Source organism: Aplidium turbinatum, chromosome 4 (genome assembly GCF_918807975.1).
Source record: "Aplidium turbinatum chromosome 4, kaAplTurb1.1, whole genome shotgun sequence".
Taxonomy (NCBI): domain Eukaryota; kingdom Metazoa; phylum Chordata; class Ascidiacea; order Aplousobranchia; family Polyclinidae; genus Aplidium; species Aplidium turbinatum.
In genome coordinates, this window is record NC_137475.1 from 3128290 (window position 1) to 3151868 (window position 23579).

Sequence of the window (23579 nt, forward strand, 5' to 3'; positions counted from 1 at the left end):
TATTAAGCTTACACGTTTATTATATTTTTTTTGGTCAGTTGCAGTGAATGTCCAATATGGTGTCTTAATTCGCAATAAACAAATACATTTTTACAAAGAAAAAAAATCAAAAATTTGGAGAAACAGCTAATGTGCTTACAGAATGGATAAAAAGGGCAAAAGTAACGATAACTCGATACAAATGGAACATCCAAGTAATCTCATTTTTTAAATTGGTGAGACAATTCAAATTGTACTTAAAAATTGTTAAAAGTTTAACTCCTTTTTGTCGTTGTTTAATTCCTGCATAAACTAGCACGTATAGTCCTTTAAAAATTCAACTCCAAACCTTCTTTTGTGCTTTCAGAAATCCAGTCCGTAAAAGACGTGATTTTAGAATAATACCCAGGAAAATACTTCGTTTGTCCATCCTCCGTGTATGTTTCTGCGCATTCTAATCCCCAGCTGACAACCCCAAGTTGTACCCAACAATTGTCTCCAGTTTCCACATCTAACACCTAACATAATGATTGAAGAATTATTTTCAAATCAGACATAACTAATGCAGATGGTTACGCAGAAAAAATTATTGGTTAATATTCGAAAACTAATTTTAGTATGTAAGGCTACAATAAACTCTAAGTATGCTAAAATACTTTTATTATACAAAAGAAATATAGTAAGCTGTTCCGCTTCTCCTGGCAATCCTGGAAAAGACATTAAAATATAGACAAATTCTTGAAAGTTTCTTTATTTTATTTTATTTACTTGACACATAAAGTTGATCATTTTTGTGTTTTTATTTTTTCTAAGCTTTCAACTTTTCATTTTTTAGATAAATGTTACTAATATTATTAAACTGACGAGTCAACAAACTTGCCTGTCTGACCAATGGACCCCCGCTATCGCCTTGACATGTATCAATTACATCTTGACTATTATCTCCAATTCCACATAGCATGTTTTCAGTGAATTGAACCTTGTTTGGAAGTCCATGGCGCACTGCTACGTCTCTATCTGCTCTACACCTGCACAAAAGTATGTTTGCAATGCCTAGCAGGTACTTTTTTGCCTAATAACGTGTACTTTAATTTGTGTAAGCATTAGGACTACTTATCGGTTAAACAAGAAAGAGATCTTCTTTGTCTTCTAAACGTTTTTTTTGTTAGTCCAGGAGTTATTCTGGAATACCAGGACTGAGACGGCCAGGACCAAATCCTCGGTAGGTGTCAAAAAGTTTTTTACTTTTTCATTTACTTCAACTACTGGCACTGACTTATCTATCACAGTGTATCAAAAACATCACGTAAGGTTCATGAAACATTTTGTGACCTTTTTTCGCTTCTAAGCCTTATCAGTCCTTGTCTCAAGACATCGGAAGATGATAAACTTCTGGTGGAAGTTCTCCCGAAACCAGTAATGGCTGAAAGTATATCTTTTTCTTCACGCTCATCTTCCTGTAGTAACCAATCTCCTGCAGGGAATTACAAGTATGATTACCTCACAGAAACTGAATGTAATAAAATTCAAACATGTTTTAATTTTCTTCATTTATTTCAGTATAGCAAAGTACAAAAAAACTTATGAAGTAATAGTGAAAAAGGTACTGCTTTTCGCGTTGTCCAGTTGTTGAAGAAATCTTTCCCAGTAGACTGTATAAAAGTGATAATTTGGTTTTAGTTTATTTAAATTTGTTCAAAATTGTATAGATTTTAAAATTCAGTATAAACAATTTTTATGTAGTTTGCAAAATATACTCCACAGCTTTTTTACAGAAGTCAGTAATCTACTTTCGATTCTGCATTTCTCTTCCTTTGACTCTAATCCCGAAAGTAATCCTGCTTTTCTAAGATATTCTCCCACACAGTTTCCTTCCATGCAAGGCAAGCAGACCCTTCGTATTTCTGCTGTGTAGTTGTCCATACCGATTTGACTGGTGGGCACCCATCTGTTGAAAGCAGCCTCCAACTTTCTTCCGATTTTGATCTAAAACCACAAACAGATGAAATTGCTCGTTTCATTCACTTGAATTAATTTGAAAATAAATCAAACAAATTTCGTAATGATGAGCAAACAACTTACCAAGGCTATGTCGAAATCAAATGTTCCTTCCACATACCGCTCGTGGATGATAACTTCAGCGGATCGAAAGACCTGTGCGGTTGATGAAAGTGTGGATCCCCTGATCCGAGGCAGACGATGAATTCCTACAAAGGTACAGATTAATTGCGTCGTGTAGCAACTTTCCCTTTTTTACTTCTGAGAAAGGTGAAAACACCTGAAGATTACTGTCATACGATTTTGCCACTTTATTGATATTAATGTTTTTTTCATTATTTATTTGGGTGATTGAGCTTGGGTAATTAACAATTTGTTTTAAGCACACACAGAAATTAAATAATTGCGTTTAGTACCGTAATCAAAGTGCTTTTATTTTGAAAAACCAACGACTTAATGGTCTAGTTGCTTTAGAGTTAGACATTATTTTAGAATAAGTGTTGGAGGACGGGCATTCTAAAAATCTTACCAAAGGTCAACACAATTAACGTTTGCCAGTTTGGAATTCTTCTGACTTCTACGAAAACATGGGAAGCGGTAAGAACCCAATTCTTATTAATGAGAGAGCCGCCGGCAAACACCACTCCATCAGCATACGTCTAAAATCAATCGTTGCGTAACATGAGGGCAGAAGCAAACAACATAGGCCTTTGTGCTTTCAAACTAAAAAACCCCTTAATGTTTCTCAATTTATTTTCATTGCATCATAAAGTTTGAATGCTAAGTTATGAAATGCTGGAATAAAAGCAAATGAGAAAAGCTGCTATGGGTAAGCAGTTGAAAATTTGTATTCCTAAAGTGATTACGCGGCATGCAATGCAGTCTTGCCTGCAGCTGCTAGCCGACTGCTAGTAGCTGGTAGCCAACCCAACGTCAGACTGTCAGTTCTTGTTAGTGTGTAAACCATTTTTCTATTTCGAGGATGAAAGCTTATTTTTTTTTGTTTTCAAAACATTTTATGCTATCAGTTTGAGCCTTTAAAAATACCAATTTATCAAACAACATGATGCGTTCTACTGGTGCAAATTAAGCTGAACTATCACAGGATGTACAAGTATAAAGTGACAATTTACTTTTATTCCGACGTTTTGTCAATATGACACAACTGACTTCTTCAAGGGGCTAGACCAGGTAGTGACTACCTGTCTAGCATAGTAAAATACAGGACCATGTTGCTGAAATCAACTAAACATACAAAAGGAAAATTGAACTTCTAGACAAAAATTATCGCGCGCAAAACTTTGAAACTACGCAAAAGCGGTTTAAATGTTAACGATCAGCAAGGAACTTAAATAAAAGCAGAGAAGAGAGTGAACGTTGTGAGCAACGATGAATCCAATTGTGTGGGCACTACTGCACAGTTTAAAATCAGCATGAAATCGATTTAAAAACGTCAAATAACCACATACAATAGTTGGTTTGGAGATAGCAAGAAAAGAGATGACATCATTGCGATTCATTACATGAGGCCTTTGATTGATAAACCAACATTCAGAAAATATTTGTTTTTTACAATCACTTTCAACTTTTAGAATTTTAGAATTTCTCCAAGTTATTTTATGATCTGAAGTTATGGCATGTATGCAAGGAGAAGATTGTTCCAGGCGTTGATATTTGAAAGCTCTTTTGTGTTTATCAATGAGAGATCTTAGATCTTGTTATGTTTGGCCAACATAAATTAAATAATAATGCTTTGGTAGAGAGTTTGATTTGTTGAACCTTAGACAAAAAAAGCAGCCTTAACGAATTTAACATGTTGTATTAGACAGAGATATAACATAATTAAAGAGAATCAACTCAAACGCTTTCGACACGTACTTTGTCATCATCAGGAATTACTTAAATCTGCAATATACATAAAATGAAAAATTGTAAGATAAATCTGACTATACACTATAACTGTAACGATAACTTTTCAGTCAGGAGTGTCGTTACAGTAATCATTACATGGTTTAGCCCCCTGAAGAAGTCAGTCGTGAGGAAACGTCAGAATAAAAAGCAAATTGTCACTTTATTGATTTTGTGATAGTTCGGCCATGGCCACCTGGAGGCGGCCTGATTTGTCACATTTTGCAGATTTTGATTACAGCTACTGCTAGTGTTTGACCGACAATTTTTGAGATGTTTTTACTTTTTGCGGTTTCCTAATGACATAAAACTTTTTTATTGCCTTGGGGAAGCAGTAGCAAATGAGAAAAAGTAAGTTGAAAAACGCAAATTCAGACTGTTATTGAAAATTAACAGTCTGACTAAATTCTTCGAAATCAAATTTTCTTTGTTTTTCAACATGTGAGAATGTTAAAACCTATTGTTTCATCTGGGGAAAAGAATAAAGAAAGCGTAAGAACATATTTTTTAAAAAAAAATATTCAAACGTTCGCTCAAAGTTAGAAAAAGGTGGCCATAGTTCGGCTTAATTTGCACCAGTAGAACGCATCATGTTATTTAACTAAATGCCTGGTGAACAGCGTCATTCAATTTTCAGAATTTATCAAACAGTTTCATTTGAAAAAAAAATACTTCTTTAACTTTGCCGCTCACTGTAGCTTGTAAACGTACTTTACTATATTGAATCATGTAACTTAAAAAATTAAATGATACGTTGACATCATATCAGTTATGTTTCTCGGCAGCCGATTTGTAGCAAGAATTGACAGCGATAGACACGTGTTTCGCCCATGAGGCTGGGCTCATCAGTATCGCACCGTATTCTGCCACAAATTTATTCGACCACCGCTTTACCAGTCAGTTTAACTCTTATCTTTGTGGAAACAAAGAAAGAGCCAACAAAACCAGCAGGCGCCAGGGCAGAGGACATGTGAAGAGAGGGGCGTTCTTCCCGGCTATCAGCACAAGGCTGAGCACTCGCTAGTACAGCGAGCAGCTGCGATTCGCTAACCATAACGGTGTAGCTTCCACGCAAGCCATTCAGACTTTCCAATCAACGATATGTTTCTCGGCAGCCGATTTGTAGCAAGAATTGACAGCGATAGACACGTGTTTCGCCCATGAGGCTGGGCTCATCAGTATCGCACCGTATTCTGCCACAAATTTATTCGACCACCGCTTTACCAGTCAGTTTAACTCTTATCTTATCTTATCTTAAACTTAAAAACTTAATAGACATTAAGTTTAATGGCACAATCTTTATTTTCTAAGGAGTTCTTTGCTGTGTATTAAATTTAAATCTAATCAATATTTTCATTCCTAATTTGTTATAACCAATTAACCATTTTATCGTTTTTTTCTTCTTTTTTATTATCTTTAATGTTCTAATAAAATTATAGTTGAACGATCACTTTTAGAAAATAGAGCTTTGGTAGAGAGTTTGTCTTGTTGAACCATAGGCATACGAAGCCGAGCAACGTGATCAAGTTTAACATCTTCAAGTTTATTACATTTACATAAACATAAAACTACGCAACAAATTAAGTATCGAACGTTTTCGACATCACAAGATGTCCTCTTCAGGAATAATATACATACAAATTAACTACATCTGAATAAAATACAATGGTTAACTAAATCTATAAACAGAAAAAGACAAAAACTGCACAGTACTTCCGACTAGCTCAAACTCAACGACATAGGCTCTACGAGAATCAAAGGTAACTGCATCAAAAGGTTTAACAGATCACATGATATGGTAGAAAGGCAAGGTGCGAAAAAACTAATTTTAAAATACAGAGAGCAAGAAAGACGAGCCGCAAGCATACAATTGTCTGTTCAAAAGTGGATTGTGACGTTTTGTGTACAAGGCTTCCAAGATCTTAGTTTGATACTCAGACCTGCCTCTAGCCCTATTTGGACTAATGGGTGGACGGGTTCCGTCCATACCTAAAACTTTCATCGATTACATAAAAAATACTGGCTCAAATTAGCTGAAGTTTTATAATATTTCCTAAAAATTATTCATCTTTGTTTTAGTAATAAAATGACATTTTTATGTGGTATAGTTTTTTAGTTATCAGCAGTTTTTGACACCCTACTCCTAAAATTGCCAGGTCATCTGAAAAACTTTATCATCTTGTACAAGCAAGTTAGCAAACATTTGTATTGTTTTGTGCCTTCCAAGATTTACTGCGTGACCTACATGACTACTGACCATTTCGGATTACATGCATGACTGGACCGTGTGCCTTTAACGAAGATATTAACGATTTCAGGAGATTATGATGGAGACATCAGAGAAATTAAAATAAAAATGACTACTTTTAGCAAAAAAAGCAATAGCAAAAAACTGGTAGAGTATGTGTATCCACTTAAAATTTTAACCAGTTTGTCAATAATTTTGCTTTAACTTTGTGAAAAATTCAACCTCGTAACGTTTTTATATCAAAAGTTATTAGCAAATGAATGTGTGGATGGAATAAGTTCACACGTCAGGCCATTACCTCACAAAAATAGCTTAGTCCGAATAGGGCTAGACATGATCTCAAACTGCTTGAGAGAAACGTTATTTTGGCATTCTGTACATGAAAAAATGTGATTGTTTGCGTGATGCAAGCCTGACATACATCGGTATGTCAACAAGCAGAGCTGGGGAACACCTGAATTTGAATTGTATACAGAAAAGCGCAATTAAAGATCACATTTTTTCATGTACAGAATGCCAAAATAACGTTTCTATCGAGCAGTTTGAGATCATGTCTAGAGGCAGGTCTGAGTATCAAACTAAGATCTTGGAAGCCTTGTACATAAAACGTCACAATCCACTTTTGAACAGACAATTGTATGCTTGCGGCTCGTCTTTCTTGCTCTCTGTATTTTAAAATTAGTTTTTTCGCACCTTGCCTTTCTACCATATCATGTGATCTGTTAAACACCTTTTGATGCAGTTACCTTTGATTCTCGTGGAGCCTATGTCGTTGAGTTTGAGCTAGTCAGAATTACTGTGCAGTTTTTGTCTTTTTCTGTTTATAGATTTAGTTAACCATTGTATTTTTTTCAGATGTAGTTAATTTGTATGTATATTATTCCTGAAGAGGACATCTTGTGATGTCGAAAACGTTCGATACTTAATTTGTTGCGTAGTTTTATGTTTATGTAAATGTAATAAACTTGAAGATGTTAAACTTGATCACGTTGCTCGGCTTCGTATGCCTATGGTTCAACTTTTAGAAAACTAAAGCACCATAGATTCTTACCCCTGAAACAGTTGTCCTTTCCACAGAAAGTGCCACTTGCCAAGGCCAGGCTCCCCCAATAGCAATGTCTCCATTTATCACTCGTCCGATGGAAGCTCGTTGCCGGATCTTCGCAACATCACCAGCTTGTCCACAAGCCTGAAGATCTGAAGGACAATGATTTACTCCATTAGCAGTGTTATGCGCAATCTGAAATCAAGATTGACGCAATGAATTCCTAAGGAGACCTTTCCATTCACATTGAAGAAGTCAAATTTACAAAAAAAATCTTCTTCGTATGAACCTTCTTAAAACTTAAATGGTTTAGTTGCTTTTTAGTTTACCTGATTCATTACCATTTAACAACACAGGGTTTCACTTTTTTTTCTACACATAAAAAAATACATTGGTGTTACTTGAACGAATTTACAAATAGCAATAAACAATTTGATTGTGGTAAACTACTACAAAAGGTAAAATATTTGCTAAACCACAAGATAGTTAAAATTACACTTACTGTACATCGGCTTCGAAAATGTCGTTTGCGAAAAAAGAATAAAATATAAAATATGAGATATAACTACCTGCAATGGACGCAGCATTGAACTGCAACATCCTCAAGGAGTCGGTATTCGGATTATCCATAAACCTCTCAGCAGTAGCAAGTGATTGTAATTCCATGTAAGCTCGTCGTCTTCGAAAACCTCTTCCAAACCCGATAAGGTACACCTGAAAGTAAATAACAAACTATTTCACAAAGTAGAAAGTGCTGTTTTTAAAATTTTTTGTTACAACATTAAACCATTTACCCTTAGAAGGTTGGGCTCCTGGAGTCTTGCTTAGTTATTTTTTTAAGGCATGGATTCAAAATTCGGGACTCACTTTTTAAAGTATTCACGCTGAGCATATCCGAAAATTAAAACTAGGTAAATTTTAGAACTGCTCATATACGTTGAAATGTTGAGGTGACTTATGACTTTTGAATTATTTTGCGATTGCGTGAGTTTACACATTATTTTTTGGTAAAGTATGGAAGAACATGCATTGTAATGTTGTGATTAAAAAATTTTTACATAATCTTAACTTGAATCTATATTTTTCATGCAAAATAATATAATAATGCAAAATAACATATAATAATGCAAAATAACATATAAATAGAATATGAAATAATTCAGAGGATGTGCTGAGAAATGCCTTATATCTCTCAATTTATAACCTTCATTCGCTCAAAATTTCAGCTCAATAGAGGTGAATAAAAGTTAGGAAAAGTCAAGAAATGTTGTAGTCGCAGCCTCAGTGGTTTTAGAGATACAACTGTAGATACAAAAAAGTTGAAGTGACAGCCCCCTCCAAGCTTCAAAGGGTTAAAATGTTTTTAACTTGGTTTAAAGCTGACAGAAAGCATAATTTTATGCTGGTTGCCATATCACGCCTTCCGAACAGAGACTGAATTTTTTGACATCTCAATATCACAATATATCACAAACAGTCAAGATACAAATGAAACTGATGAAAGCTGAAATGAACAGAAAATATTTGATTTTATGTTTCATTCAGAAACGCTAAAACTGCTCTCCAATGCAGAACGTAACAGCAAAATAATGTAGCCTTATGTAGTAAATCAAGCCTTTATTAGATAATGCCAACAATCTCTTCAAAATGGTAAGCCGTATTATTTTGATACTTTCGTTTCTTTTTGCTGTCGATCCTACAGTACTTCAAAACACAAAAGGCAATTATGAGCAAATATAATGTTATCTCACTTACTTCAAGCAAATCTTCTGGGTACGAAATCCGTATTTCATCCATAACAATCTGTGGTCTTTCTCCTTCCATATGCATGCCTTGAAAAGTAACAAAATAGTGCTATCATGTTCTGCCGAATTGTATCTACTGTAAATGCGTTGTTCACATGTTTTGTTTGCTTGTTTAAATTTACCACAACAAGCTCAAAAAAAAATTCAGAATCAAAACTTTTTGATAGCAGTTGGTTCAAAGTGGTCCTTTCCACGAAACACTTCAAAACAACCAAAACAAAGCCAAACAATGCCTTTATTTTAACGCGAGTTTAAATAACAATTTGGTATCTAAAGAAATTTTAAGAATAAAATTTAAAGAAATTTCATAATTTCAAATACATATTATTTCAATAAAATTTATTAGGTACTAAAGCTATGTTCTATATTTTGAGACATCAGAATCACTTCATATTTCCATTTAATGCCAGTAAGTCTTGTTACTTGTACGCAACAAACAGTTTACCAGCCTCATTTTCTAATCATAAATCAATTTCGCTTCTACAGCATCCTCAGCGTGATAACGTCATATTGAGGTTGGTATATTGCAAAAATCACAACTGAACTGCACAAAAGTCAAAAAGTATTCTGTTGCGAAAAGGTATTGACAGCTACCGAACTGTGTGACCATAATATTGTAAACGTTCAAATGCAACAACACCGTTTATGAAGAGAAGCAAATATCTTGTTCGTCCTTGATTCTCAGTGAAGGATGCAGCAAGGGTTTGGTTGAGTTGACGGAGAGCTTCATATGTGTTTCTTCTACCGCCAAGTTCTTCTAACAAGGCATCTGCCAATTGCATCAAAATTGTTTTTCGTAAACACATTGTAGACGATCACACTACCACGGAATTACATATTAGACTCCAAAACCATCGTTGGCAATTCTTCATTTGCAAACTGACTATGCGTTTGATTTATCGCAATCAAGTTGGGCCAAAAAAATTAGCACCTACTTTCACTAAACAAAAGTGATAAAACTTTTAATAATAATGTATGTGTAGAGTTGATTTGTGGCACAGACATTGACATGGCAAAGAAAAAAGTCTATGCACTAAACCTGAAGTGAAATTGCTTTGATAATGAAATGGATTTCATCGTTGCAAAATTGTAAAGTAAGTGTGAAATCTTCATACATCGTAATCGAAAACCATAAAGTGATAGGGAAGCATCTACCCTGTGTTCTACATCTACGGATCTACATGAATATTTTATTTTCTTGAAAGTTTTTTTATAACTCATCTTTCATTGTCACAGTATAACTTTGTATTATATACTCACGTCTGTTAAGTCTAATGTTTCTTATGATTTGAACGGCATCTTCAGCTCTTGCTAGACCCAATGGAAGTAGTACTTTAACGTTGGATGCAAACACCGATACTTCAATTCGCATCTGTCCGTTACTAGACATCTGAACGACAAGATGCATTTAACCAACTGGTAGGCTACATTGAAGGATAAACTGTTGCGTTAAAAAAATAATCAAACAAAAATTAATACTTGATCTCTATTTTTGTTGGTGATTAGTTAGAAAAGACTTAGTTATGTTGTAAGATTCGTTTTTGTTTCGTCACAACAATTCAAAAGTTGCTTACGTTCAAAACTCTATCTTCAGCAAACGCTAGACTATCTTTCAATGCGTCATCAGATACGTCATCAGATATGTCGATGACGAAATATGCTTCGTATTTAGTTCTCGAAGCTTGAGCGGCAAATCTACCAATGTTACGGTCAACTTCAACTTGAATGCGAGCGGAGACCTGCTGAAGACTTTCAAGTACTCTTGCATTCAAGCCAGGATAAAGGGGATCTGTGAGGTGACGATAATATCTGTGGTTGCTATTGTGATCTAATAGTCAACCAATGTTGAATGAACGGTGGTGTTGATGATGTTATGCAAGAAAAAGCATGTTGGGTAAAAGCGCCTTTTTATAAAAAGCACAATGCCAGGTTGTACGTATCAACATTCAACAATCTATGCAAACAGACAATGTTCAATAAATTGGCCACAGAAAAAAAAAAAAATAGAAGGCAAATATATTTTTTCGTTTAACGATAAATCAAACAAAAAGACATTGTCATCACAAAAAATAGCGAATTACTGGAATTACTTCATTCATTGTACTTTAACGATTTATTTACGAAATTGCTAAACTTTAGCTTCCATAACATAATTGTAAGTATAAAGAAGTTGACAAGGTCCATTCCAGGTATTTTTGGCCTGTGATGTGTAGCACTTCGGTGAGTTTCCTGTAGGCAGAGAACATTCCATTGGTGTTTTTTGCAGAGTTCAGCAAGGATGGTTAATTTTGCTAAAGGAAATCCGTCGATGTTATCCGGTGATCGATAAATCAGGAGCTTGCTTGATGCTCTGGGCTACGGCCGTGTGACACACGATGAAGAAGAAGTATAAAGACAGCTACACTTTCTGCACCACTGTACAGTATATTCATGTTTATGGTGGTGTGGATGTTTGTTTACTATACGTAACTTACTTATACATTGAGGAGCACGGTTACCATTCCATTGAAGAAAGTACAAGCATTCTTGCCTACTTTCACCAACCATCACATAACCCGGATTACAAGCAAATTCTACAAAACTTCCAATCTCTAGATCAGTAGAAGACGTCATAGCACCATTGATTGGAAACCCAGGATGAGGACAACGATTGTTGACATTTCCTAAAAATTTGTGAATGTATTTTATTTGGACAAATTAAGTTGACTTCAAAGATAATCTAGCAACTAATAAAAATATCTTAAACCTAAGCCATAACATAATCAATTCTTATAAATATTTATTTTAAAAATTTTATATCTACTGTACAAATATTTTTGAGTTATTTTTCACCCTCTTGTGTTTTTCACCGTCTTGTGTAAGTTAAATAGTTTGAAGTAGGGGAAGACGAGGCAAAGCGGGACGCGGAGCAAAGTGGGACATCGCGATTTCTCACGTTTTGTGTTCTTTGGCTCCCTCTAACCAGAAGCACTAGTTAGGCAATTGAAGCGTTTAGAACGAAAAGTGACTAAGTCACAAAATACTAGTAAGGAGATATTGACATGTACAGTTTTCAATTGCATTGAAAAATCAAGATTTAAAAGATTTTTTTGTTTTTACCATATGTCAGTGTCTACAACCCCAACCTAGTTCTGATTGCACTATTGATTGATTTTTTAGTTGAACTTATCAAAAAATATGGATAATATTCTTTTTTGGACTTATGCACTTTTCTTCAAAATTGGTGGACTTAGGCACTTTTAGACACAAATGATGGACTTAAGCACTTTTAAGTGTTCTATAGGCCTAACAGAATTTGCCATCTCTTACTCCAGATACTACTGTAAAGTAAGCTATTTAAGTATACTTCTTTAAACCTCGTACTAATATGACATTGGAATAATCTGCAAAGAATTATTTTGGGTTAGAAATATCTTGAAAAAATTAGGCTGGTATCACATAATAACTGTTACGGTAATTAATGGGGTGAAAAACAGGTAAAGTACAGAGACTTCCCCACCTTCATTGGCAATGTACAGTAGAATAATAATTGGGTTAGGCCTACTAGACTACATAATAATAATTGGGTACACTCTCAAAACCTTCTTCTCTTCATTAGTAGTGTAGTATAGAAGTAAAGAAGACTGGTAGATAGGCTAGGACCTTTCTATAGGCTAGGAGCGATCTAAAAAAGCTGTGATGGTGGGTGTATTTTTCCTCTTTCTCTTTACTTATTATTTTTACTCGTTTTTAAACTGCTTTGGAAATGTCACATTTTGCTTTGGAAATGTCATATAATTCTTTAAATAACCCTGATAGCAGTATGACACAATTAAATGATCAATGGCTTGACAGTGTTGAAGATCTTGATGATACATGCAAATTAATTGGTGAAGATGAATTGTGTCACCATTTTGGTAACAATAATCAACTAGATATTATACATTTTAATATTCGTAGCCTTAGAAAAAACAAGGAAGAAATTGAGAGAGTACTCGCTCCATTAAAAAGACCTCCAGAAATAATTGCCATCTCTGAAACCAAACTGAAACCTTTTGATCCAATTGGTAATATAGCACTACCAGGGTACCAATTTGTCCATGAGGACTCCATTACAAATGCTGGGGGAGTCTGCCTTTACATTAGGGATAACATCCTGTACCAAGTCAGACATGACCTAAAACTCAACATTGAAGGCTGTGAAAACTTATGGATTGAGAATATTTGTGGTGATCAAGGCAAAGGGAAACTAATCATTGGTGTCATCTACAAACATCCCAGTACATCCATCAAAATGTTTATTGATTCATTTAGTGATACGCTACACAAGTTACAAATTTTTAAAGGACTTTGTGTGATAGCTGGTGACATGAATATAAATATTTTAAATTCTACAACAGAAAATATTTTATCCTACAAAAATCTTTTGCAAAGTTTTGGTTTAAATAGCCTAATAGACATACCAACACGGATTACATCTCATTCCAGCTCGCTGCTTGACCATATCTATACAAAATCCACTCTTAATATAAAATCTCAGGCCTTTGTTATTCAAAGCGATATCACTGACCACCTTCCTGTAGCTGCTAAATTTACTTTAGACAATCACTCCAAGTCTGCTGAAGACACTCACATCCGGATACGTAGTATGAAGAATTTTAATGAAAACCAGTTTGTAAATGATGTTGCAAAATCGATTGATAACAGCATGACATTCAATATGACACCACAAGAAAAAGTAATAACCTTGGAACAGATTATTAATGATGAAACCAACAAGCATATGCCCTATACTAAACTTAGCAAAAAAGAGAGCCGGTTATATTTGAGGCCATGGTTGTCAAGGGGTATTCTATCCTCCATCAAAACGAGGAATAAAATGTACAAGCAACTATATAAATCTAACTTTAAGAGTAATGATTTATACACCAAGTACAAAAAATATAGAAATCTGCTTACTCATGTGAAAGAAAAATCGAAGTCTAATTATTATAAAACTTCAATAAACAAAGAAAGAAACAACTCTAGCAAAACATGGCAAATAATAAATGAAATTACTGGCCGTACAAACAAAAAACACAATAAACAATATGCAACCAACTTCTCATTAAGTAATGGTCATAAAGTTACAACCGACCCGGTGCAAATAAGTAATACATTTAACACATATTTTACTCAAGTGGGACCTTCACTTGCAGCCAAAGTTCCAAAAACCACTTCTAATCCATTGTCCCTGATGAGAGGCAGACTTCTCAATTCCCTGCACCTAGAAAATACTGATGAAATGGAAATTTTAAGCATTGTCAACAGCTTAGATAACAAAAAAGCAACTGGTCCAGATGGCATCACTATCAAAACAATAAAAAGATTGAAGTATGTCATAAGCCCAATCTTAGCTTCTATAATAAATGAATCTATGACAATTGGTAAATTCCCTGATAGCTATAAAATTGCAAGAGTGATACCCCTTCATAAAGGAGGACCAAAAAATAAAGTTGATCAATACAGGCCTATTTCCATCTTAACATGTTTCTCTAAAATCTTTGAAAAAATCATTCATAAAAGGTTAGTAAATTTTTTTGAAAAATTCAATGTTTTGTCCCAACAACAGTTTGGTTTCCGAGGTGGACATTCAACCACATTAGCTGCTACGGATATCTATGAACAACTACTACAAAATTGTGATGATGGTTTTGTTACATGTAGTATCTTTATTGATCTTGCTAAAGCATTTGACACTGTTGACCATGAAATCCTTTTAAAGAAACTAGATTATTATGGCATCAGAGGAAATGCTTATAATTTATTAAAGTCTTACTTAAATCACCGTTACCAGTTTGTGCAGTTTGGTACTACAAATTCTAAATATGAAGAAATCAAATGTGGTGTACCCCAAGGCTCAGTTCTTGGTCCACTGTTGTTCATTATCTACATTAATGACCTTAATCACGCTTCTGAATTTGAGACTCGTTTGTTTGCTGATGATACACTACTATGTATTAAGGATAAAAGCCCTACAAGATTGCAAGAAAAAGTGAATTCTAACCTCCTAATGATTCAAAACTGGATGCATACAAACAAGTTAACAATTAATGTAAGCAAAACCAAATACATGTTGTTTGGGTCAAAGTTTGTCCGAGAAAATTCAAATCTAGAAATAACTTTTCAAAATACCAGATTGCAACGCACAAACACCTACAAATACTTAGGAATAACATTTGATGAGTCGTTATCATGGAAACAGCACATCAATATAATCTCAACAAAACTTTCTCAAAGCTGTGGTGCTCTATATCGATTAAGAAAGTACGTAAATTCCCAGACATTAAGAGCAGTTTACTATGCTCTAGTTCACTCCCATCTAATGTATGGTATTATCTGTTGGGGTCGTGCGTCTAAAACGGAACTGTATCCTTTAAATCTAGTACACAATCGCATCATTCGCTGTTTAAACTTCACCAAGATTAAGGACAGAATTCCCACCAAATCTCTTTTCAATAAAAGCAACTTGCTACAAATCGAAGACATGTTTTTAATAGAAGTATGCAAGTTTGTTTATAAAAGCAATAAAGGACATCTACCAGCAATTTTTTTTGAGTACTTTCGTCCTAGTAAGGAAACTCATAACTATAATACCAGAGGTGCTAAGAAAGATATGCTTTTTAAACCAAGAATGCGTACAAAGCTTGGTCAACGCTCAATTAAATTTCTTGGAACAAACACTTGGAACAAACTACCGGAACAGCTAAGAAAACTGCAAACAATTAGTATGTTTTCTAAAAAATTAAAACTGCACTTAATGTCTGAGTATAAGTAACTGATAGCCTATAGTACCATCAAACTGCTTCTACTTATTCTCACCGTATCTCGCTAATTACTGGATATTTGCTTTTGTCTTACCAGTATGCTGTGTTGTATGTATATTGTATATGCCATTTTGTATTTTTGCATCATTTCTAGTAGTTCTGTTTGTTTTGTTTTTTTGTATACTGCATTGTTAAATTTCGTATGTGTATTGTTTTTTTTATGTTGTATATAATATATATCTATCAATCAAATCAATCAATATATCAATCAATCAATATTTGCGTTCAACTTCGACAGCGTTCCATTTTAAATAAGCCATGACACCACACGGGTGTGGCAGACTCGATGACCAGTTCGGTCCTTCTGTCACTCCCATCGTCATCAGCAAACAACCTAGCTCACATTGTAATCTTGTATTGTTTTGTTTTTTCGCATGTGTTGATGATGCAAAATAAAAGAACTTCTTCTTCTTCTACAGAATAAGTTATAAAAATAATAGTCCAATCTAATAGGCTACTTAATCTTAAGTTAAGTGTAGGCTACTTCATTTCGTTATCTGCTGGCACCAACACTCCATCGAATAGCCTAATTATGTCCAATGAATATTGAAGTCTGCACTGCTAAACTTCTTGCAAACTGGACCTGTGGACTGCTGAATTTGATTCGAAAGCAGTAGGCCTATAAATACTACTGGTATTTGATCCTTACTTGCAAAATATCTACAATAAAAAGCTGATAAAAACACTGCCGTTTTTAACACTACCAATGATCCTAATCCTTCACCTACCCTACCTAAACCAGAGGCAGTGTCCCAGTCTAAATAACCGGTAACCAGCTAATGACTTTATATCCTCCAAAATGGAACCCGATCAAAAAGCAAAATAAAAATCATGTCACGTGGTTAAATGACTCGACGCTATTGGTCAGAACGGACTTAGCTACTTTTAGAAAAAAAAATTACCTTTCCGCTCAAAACCTGTATTCGAAAATGATGGCTTAGCAACCTTTATACCAAAATATTTTTGTGTCTGGTGACAAAGGACAATGAAAGCAATACGTTTTTGTACTTAACTCAATTCGAGTGAAAATGTGACTTAGTCACTTTTCGTTCTAAACGCTTCAATTATAAACTGTTTTTGCTGTGAAAAAATGGCGACTGGCAGCAGAGCACAACGCGTGTCGTGAGGAAGTAAAATGTGTTTTGGCATGGTTTGTTATAAGAAAGAGATGGAAAAGTAGCTACCACATTCGTTAGCACAAGCGAATTTGTTGGTAGCTTTGTTTCTATCTTAGACATTGAGACAGTATTTGTTAGTAACAAAAGCAACTTTTACCTAAAACTTTACAGGTTTCAACAGAGTTGTTATTTTCTAAAGGCTATACTTTGGAGCAAAGTGGGACAGCTGTGTTAGGGCAAAGTGGGACAGTGCATTAGGGCAACATGAGACTCTAGAAGTCTAGATTGTATCTGTGGTTCTTCTGTAAATTGAATTTTTGTTTGTACCTCTTTTAGCCTTCAAGATTGTAAAATATTTATCAGCATTCATTTATATTGTACCGGTAGACCTACACAATTTAATTCTGACAATGGTTCGTCGCTATAAGAGAAAAACTGACATAGGTAAATGGACGGACAGGCTATCAATATTAAGAATGCAATAAAAGATGTGAAAAGCAAGAAGTTGTCTTTGAGAGAAGCGGCTAAACAGTACCAAATTATGCAAAAATTAAGTGTTTAAAAAAAAGTTCTTTTTTGATTTGTACTATAACAGTAGAAAGATTCCGCTTGATCTTCGAACCAAATATGCTGACCAACTAAGGCTTTCGATTAAAAAAGAAATTAACTAAATCTAACCATTACTGTTGCTGAAATTACGTTTTTACGAAAAGTGTCCCGCTTTGCCCCGTCTTCCCCTAACTCATATATTCAATTACTTTTATTTAACGTAACTTACTTCTCTCATCGCAAATAGCGAGTTGTCCACTCCACCTCCCATTCCTCAAGCAACGTCTCACTCTTGAACCAATTAAGCGATGAGATGGAGGACAAGTGAAGGTAACTTGACGTCCCATAATATATGGACCAGCTAAATCACCTACAGTGTTTCCATCTGTTGCTCTGATGGATGGAATGGGATCTCCACAAGCAATTCCTTTACAAAAACAATAATAGAAATACAATACAATGAGGATATTTGGGATGTTTATAAATTATTCTTCAATTATTCTAAAAACTACTGGAAAACATTTAGTCACTACATTACTAACTATACAATACTGACTACAATAAGCGTTGTATTTGATGGCATTACAGTAAATCCGTTTTGTATCCTTTTCTGACAGTTCATTATGACAGTATACCCTAGTATTGTAGCTTATCATTACATTATGACAGTATCATTATAAAAAAAGGTTTTGCTTACGCCGGCAAGATATACGTTGTCCATCCCATGTTCCTCCTCCAGTGCACTTCCTTGATGGACTTCCAGAGTGGATGTAATATCCATCCCTACAATTGTACCTAGCAACACGTCCATGTCCTGTTCCTGAGTAGGTTATCACTGCATTGCGAGATGAAGGTGCCCGTCCACAGTTGACGTCTGCATTGGAAACAAGACAACATTTCATCATGAAAAGAACTCATATAATTGTACATTGAAAAATATTTGATCGCTTTTTAAACGTTTTTTAGTTTAACATCTTTGTACAAAGAATAATACTTTTAATGCAATTTGATTAAGATTAAAAAATAACTTTTTCCCGGGGACTTCGTTGATTTAAAACAAACAAGGCATCCTTTACGATGAATACACCTTCATTCAAGAATGATTATTAAGATTAGTACTTGGATTAAGACAAGTTCTTCCACAAGGTCCATCGCATCTGCATTTTAAGGTTCCACTACATTCATCATCAGTGTCACAGTCATCTCCACAAATCATGTTGTTTTTCGAGATTTTCAAAAAGCTGTATTGCTGACATGAAACTGAAAATAGACATAACGTATTGATAAAGTTTTGAAATAACTTGCGTTGAGTTTCTGTTTTTGTTTTTATTTTGTGATTCAAGTTTGGTAGGAAAACGTTTGGAAAATTTGTTGAAGTGCACACATTTTTACATGTGGTATTGCACCTTGCAATGAACTCAACGGAATTATAATTGATTAGTTAAACGACAATTTCCTTTCTTTGTGGTTTTTGCATGAGAAAGGTAATTAGGTAGAGCTACTACACACAGTTAATTACTGTTTTTTTTTTTAAAAAAAAAGTTAATTACTAAACAAACAGCATTAAAACCTTTAAGCAAAAACCTTCGACCACACGTTTCATTTTGTCCATACAGCAAGTATTGTAACATTTTTTCAAGCATGTTAAAGTTGAGTATGACAACTGACGTGTACAAACAGTTGTTCCGGTCCAGCCTTGCTTTCTATGACAAAAGTGTTGCATTTCTGGAAACGCTCTTTTGTAGCCTGGTTGACACACATATTCAGCCACATCGTCGTATACATAAGACGTGCCAGTCACCAATACGAGTGAACCATCAGGTGATTTCCGACGCACAATAACTTCTCTCATATTTGCGATTGTAGAAGGTGGTGGACATTCACGACCTGTGACGACACAAAGTATTCATGCAATCAAAAAATAATTTATAACAATACTAAGCTAAATAACAACCTTCTTTATCTTGGTATTTAATTCATCTGTTACTGACCGACGTAAATTAAAAGACATGTGTGAAAAGATATCTTCTTTTAGACGGGTAAACTCATAAAAAGCAATACACAATACTCGCTGATATAGTGGAAGCTAAGCTTTGTGATAACTGGAAAAAACTTTGCAATGTACAATACGTTCGCCTTGGCTAAAGCAGCAAGTAGCTGCAATTGACAAAAACGTGGACAGAATAAACGTGATGCTGCTATAACCCGGAAGCTAAAACACAGTTGCAGTCTACAACATCATTTGTCTGCACACCATGAGGGATATTCACATGCACTTTGTTACAGTGGCCCATTGCTACCACATCACGATTAATCAACCACATCACAATTAATCAACCACATACAGATTGCCAGGCTGAGGTTCTTTGCATCAGAAGAGGTTTATTAGGTAATATAGAAGTAGCATATTGTCTTTTATAACATCTTACCTAGTTCAACGCAGGAATAGCCACATTCATGATCACAAACACATACTTTTTGTCCAATGCATTGGTCATTTGAAGGACTGCATGACTTTCTGCCACACGGTCTTCCGACAATTAAAGCAGCATTTATATTTCTTCTACTGCATTGTCCTGTAAGTACAAATGTAGTAGGCTTACAGATATTTCTTTTTTACATTAGATTACTTTCATTTCATTATTTCAGAAAAGAAAATATTCTGCAAAATCTACTACAATTTTAAAATAGATGTGGGTTTAGAAGGAAGTAGGTGTACCAATTGAAACAAAACAATTCACGAATTTTGAAATCTTGAAACTATATTTCTGCTGACCACATACATTTAGACTACTTCGCATGTTAAACACACATTTTTTTTATAAAACTATCGTCTCTCTCTTACAATGTAACAATAGCGTATTACCGGAAGCGTGCGTGGCAATAAAGTGAATCAAGATTTAATATCAATTCAAGCGTGTTTTTGGTCTTTAGATACTCTCAGCAACAATAATATTCAAAAGATGAGCTCGTGTCTGATTAAAAATGCCACTGCCAGCGTGAAAGATAATAATAAGCTAATGAGTCTTGAAAGCGTTGTATCCATTGCAGATATACGTTGCTTTCAGCGCTTTACAAAGCAGACCATGTAATGATTACACTAAATCTATTATTGTGCTGAGTAACGAGCAGGAATAATGATTCGGCACACCGCGTTTGAACATTTTTTTACGGGTATTGAACCCACGTCTTCCGATTCAGAACGGTTACCAAACCAATACGCTAGCAAGCTAAAAAAAACGATATCCTAATTACAGCAATGTTTTTGCAAAACGCGAGTTGTTTGTTATGGCATAGCCTGCTGATGAGTGTCCAGCCTTGTGCTCAGCATTTTGCAGATAACTAGGAGAAAGAAGTTTTCTTATTATCATTTGTTCAAAAGTTATATTCAAAATCAAAATTTTTTTTAAGATTAACACTAACAGTTTTAATAAATTAATAACAATGACTTCTTTTTTGAGCTTTATTCTCACTTCAAGCGGAGTCGCCGGTACAGATTGCAGTCCTCCACATCACCCTGTCAGCAGCATCTTTTTTCCATATCTTCTGTCACACGACCTCTTCAGCTTTTTTTTCGGCTTTTTTCGCTTTCTTTTATCAACTTCCAATTATCTCATTTTTCCTCCGATATAATCTTCATTTTTTTTATCACGTGACCCAACCATTGAAGACATGACTCTCTTAGCTTATTTTTCAGTTCTCCGACTTACAATTTTAATAGTGTAATAATAATAAAAATAACAATTTCCCACATACACTCAAGGGTTTAAAATGCCTAAGCAGCGTTAAAATTTTCTATCTGGAGGTTTGTTGCTGATATACGATTACATTCATTAGATATCACTAAAAGTAGAGCTATCGGTATTTTGTTTTCTTGCAATGCACACGATGAGAGTTACACTTCCGTTGTTAGTCTTTTTATGGCCTAAGTTTATTTTAAAGGACCAGACAGTATCGAATAGATGTAGATGCCTATATAAAAAGTGGTAATACTAATTATTTCAGTATGTTCCCAACAACCAGTTATAACATACTTTGATGTTCTTACCTGCAACTTGTAGTGTAACTTTCAGAAAGAACATTGCTATCAACATCTTCACTCCAGTGGGAAACATGATTTTCTTGTGTGTATTCTGGAGCTTTTATGCTTACAAAAATATAATCATTGCATTTCATTAACTTCTGTGAACTTTTATCTGTGCATTAGTGTATTAGTTTCTCCGTTTATGAGTTCAGAAAACTATAACTATTTTACTTCACCGCACTTGTGACGCCTATAAAGCATTCACAATCAGTTTGCTGTTTTTTGTTTAATTTTAAATGTACACAAAACACAAGCGGATCGAGGTTAAATTCTATAATCCAAGTAGTTGGTTGGATATTCGGAATGGAGTGTATTGGAAGAAGGGTTACGATCCTGGAAGAGTGGAGTTTCCAACCGAAGAATCGTTGACTTATAGCACACACAGAATAAACGAGAAGCTACTGGTCAAATTCGACTAGTTTGGTCGTGGATTTTGCTTTCATAGCATCTGGGCTGGAAACTAAACGCAGCTGTCCAAAATGAGGTCTAAACCAGTCTAAACCGGTTTGCCGTATTGGTGGTTTTAATGTCAAATTTTATAAATTTGTCGTTTTTTTAATGGATTCTGAGGTTAAAATATGACACTGTCACAACAATTTAGGTATAATAGTAATTATGCTGTTGACAAAATCAGCCCAAATGCAATATTATGAAAAGCATCATCAGGATTCGAAAAAAATCGCATTTTCAAACCTGATCTTTCGTAAATAGGCTACTGCCACAGAGATTCCTAAACGACTGTATTTAGAGTGCTAAAAAGATTTAAAAAATGCAAAAAATACTAAAAATATGTCAAAATGCCAAGCTTAAAACTGTCAGACAAAAGCACAAACACCAAATTTCTCAAATCTGTCATTCAATCCGTTAATATGGAAATTTTGTTTAGGACTGATCTTGGATTGCAGCGTTTGGCTTCCAGTCCAAATGCTATTATAACGATAGCCATGTTTGGTCATTAATCAGGTCCTCCAGATTTTGATATAAATTGATGTGTAAAAATAAGTTATTTTCATTTTTATGTTTGATTCGCATATATAATAAACACCATAAGGAAACTAAAATCTCAAAATCAATCTGCTCCAGTCTTACCTGGCGTCACCATAAATAAATTTTACCGAAACCGCTTTGAAAATGGGTCAATTACACTTTTATTTCACCAGCGATTTTTCATCAAAACTCGTCCTTGAATAGCTTGAGGGTGCTTTATAAAAATATCTTCGCCGTTTCGAAAGGCGATGATTCAGTTTCTTTGTATCTATATTTACTGCACTCACCAACTTGGCACCTATATAAATTATGTACCTGCTATTACTGTATGCTGAGAAACGTGAAGGCGTCTCACACCTGCATCACAGCAGGCACAGCAGCACGGCGAAAACTTTTCATACTTGCAAGCTAAAAAATGTAAAGACAATGCTTAATCTCAATGTAGAAAGTAATTTCCTATAATATACTCTAACAGCTGCTAAATCAAAGTTAAAACTTGAAAAGCTGTTAGGCTATTGCTGTTTCTGCAGCTGCGATAATCTTGTTTGTGCTTACATCGATTGTTTTCCATAGGAAGTCTTGCACAGAACGTCTACAAAATCGTTAATTTATTGCTCGCATTGTATTTAAATAGTGACCTCACGGTTCACTGATCTATAAAAAAGCTGCCACATTTTCCAAAATCTTCAATATTGTAGGAACCCACAAACGCAACTTCCGGAAAATCCACTATTACATTACACGTCATATATTACGTCACTCCGTAATGCATTTTATGAGAAATTTCAATCAAATTAAAATCTAACAGATGTCTTGACCGCAGAGTGTGCTTGAATGAATTGCTAGTCGTGATTTCATTGCAAATACCAACACAATGCAATCGATGCCGTTAACAAATTGTTAGCACATACCCACTTTGAATTAAAGCATAAAACAATAAAGCGAAACTCAACAGCTAATCGAATGATCTAATAGGCTAGTATTGATTTAGTATTAATGTAGAAACTAGAGTT

General features: G+C 34.7%; 2 protein-coding genes across 2 annotated transcripts; both read right to left on the reverse strand.

Moving 5' to 3' along the window:
* Positions 1-308: 308 nt before the first annotated feature.
* Positions 309-9789, reverse strand: LOC145768375 (transmembrane protease serine 11D-like). The gene is made up of 10 exons (XM_082579859.1): positions 9624-9789; positions 8934-9010; positions 7748-7892; positions 7185-7330; positions 2507-2636; positions 2062-2186; positions 1770-1965; positions 1312-1453; positions 860-1007; positions 309-497 (listed from the first exon to the last, which is right to left on the reverse strand). Exons 1-10 carry the CDS (start codon positions 9787-9789, stop codon positions 309-311), a joined length of 1464 nt encoding a protein of 487 aa, XP_082435985.1.
* Positions 9790-14102: 4313 nt separating this feature from the next.
* Positions 14103-18397, reverse strand: LOC145768376 (protein lev-9-like). Its single transcript, XM_082579860.1, has 3 exons — positions 18193-18397; positions 17725-17922; positions 14103-14238 (listed from the first exon to the last, which is right to left on the reverse strand). Exons 1-3 carry the CDS (start codon positions 18395-18397, stop codon positions 14138-14140), a joined length of 504 nt encoding a protein of 167 aa, XP_082435986.1. The 3' UTR covers positions 14103-14137.
* Between the last annotated feature and the right edge of the window lie 5182 nt (positions 18398-23579).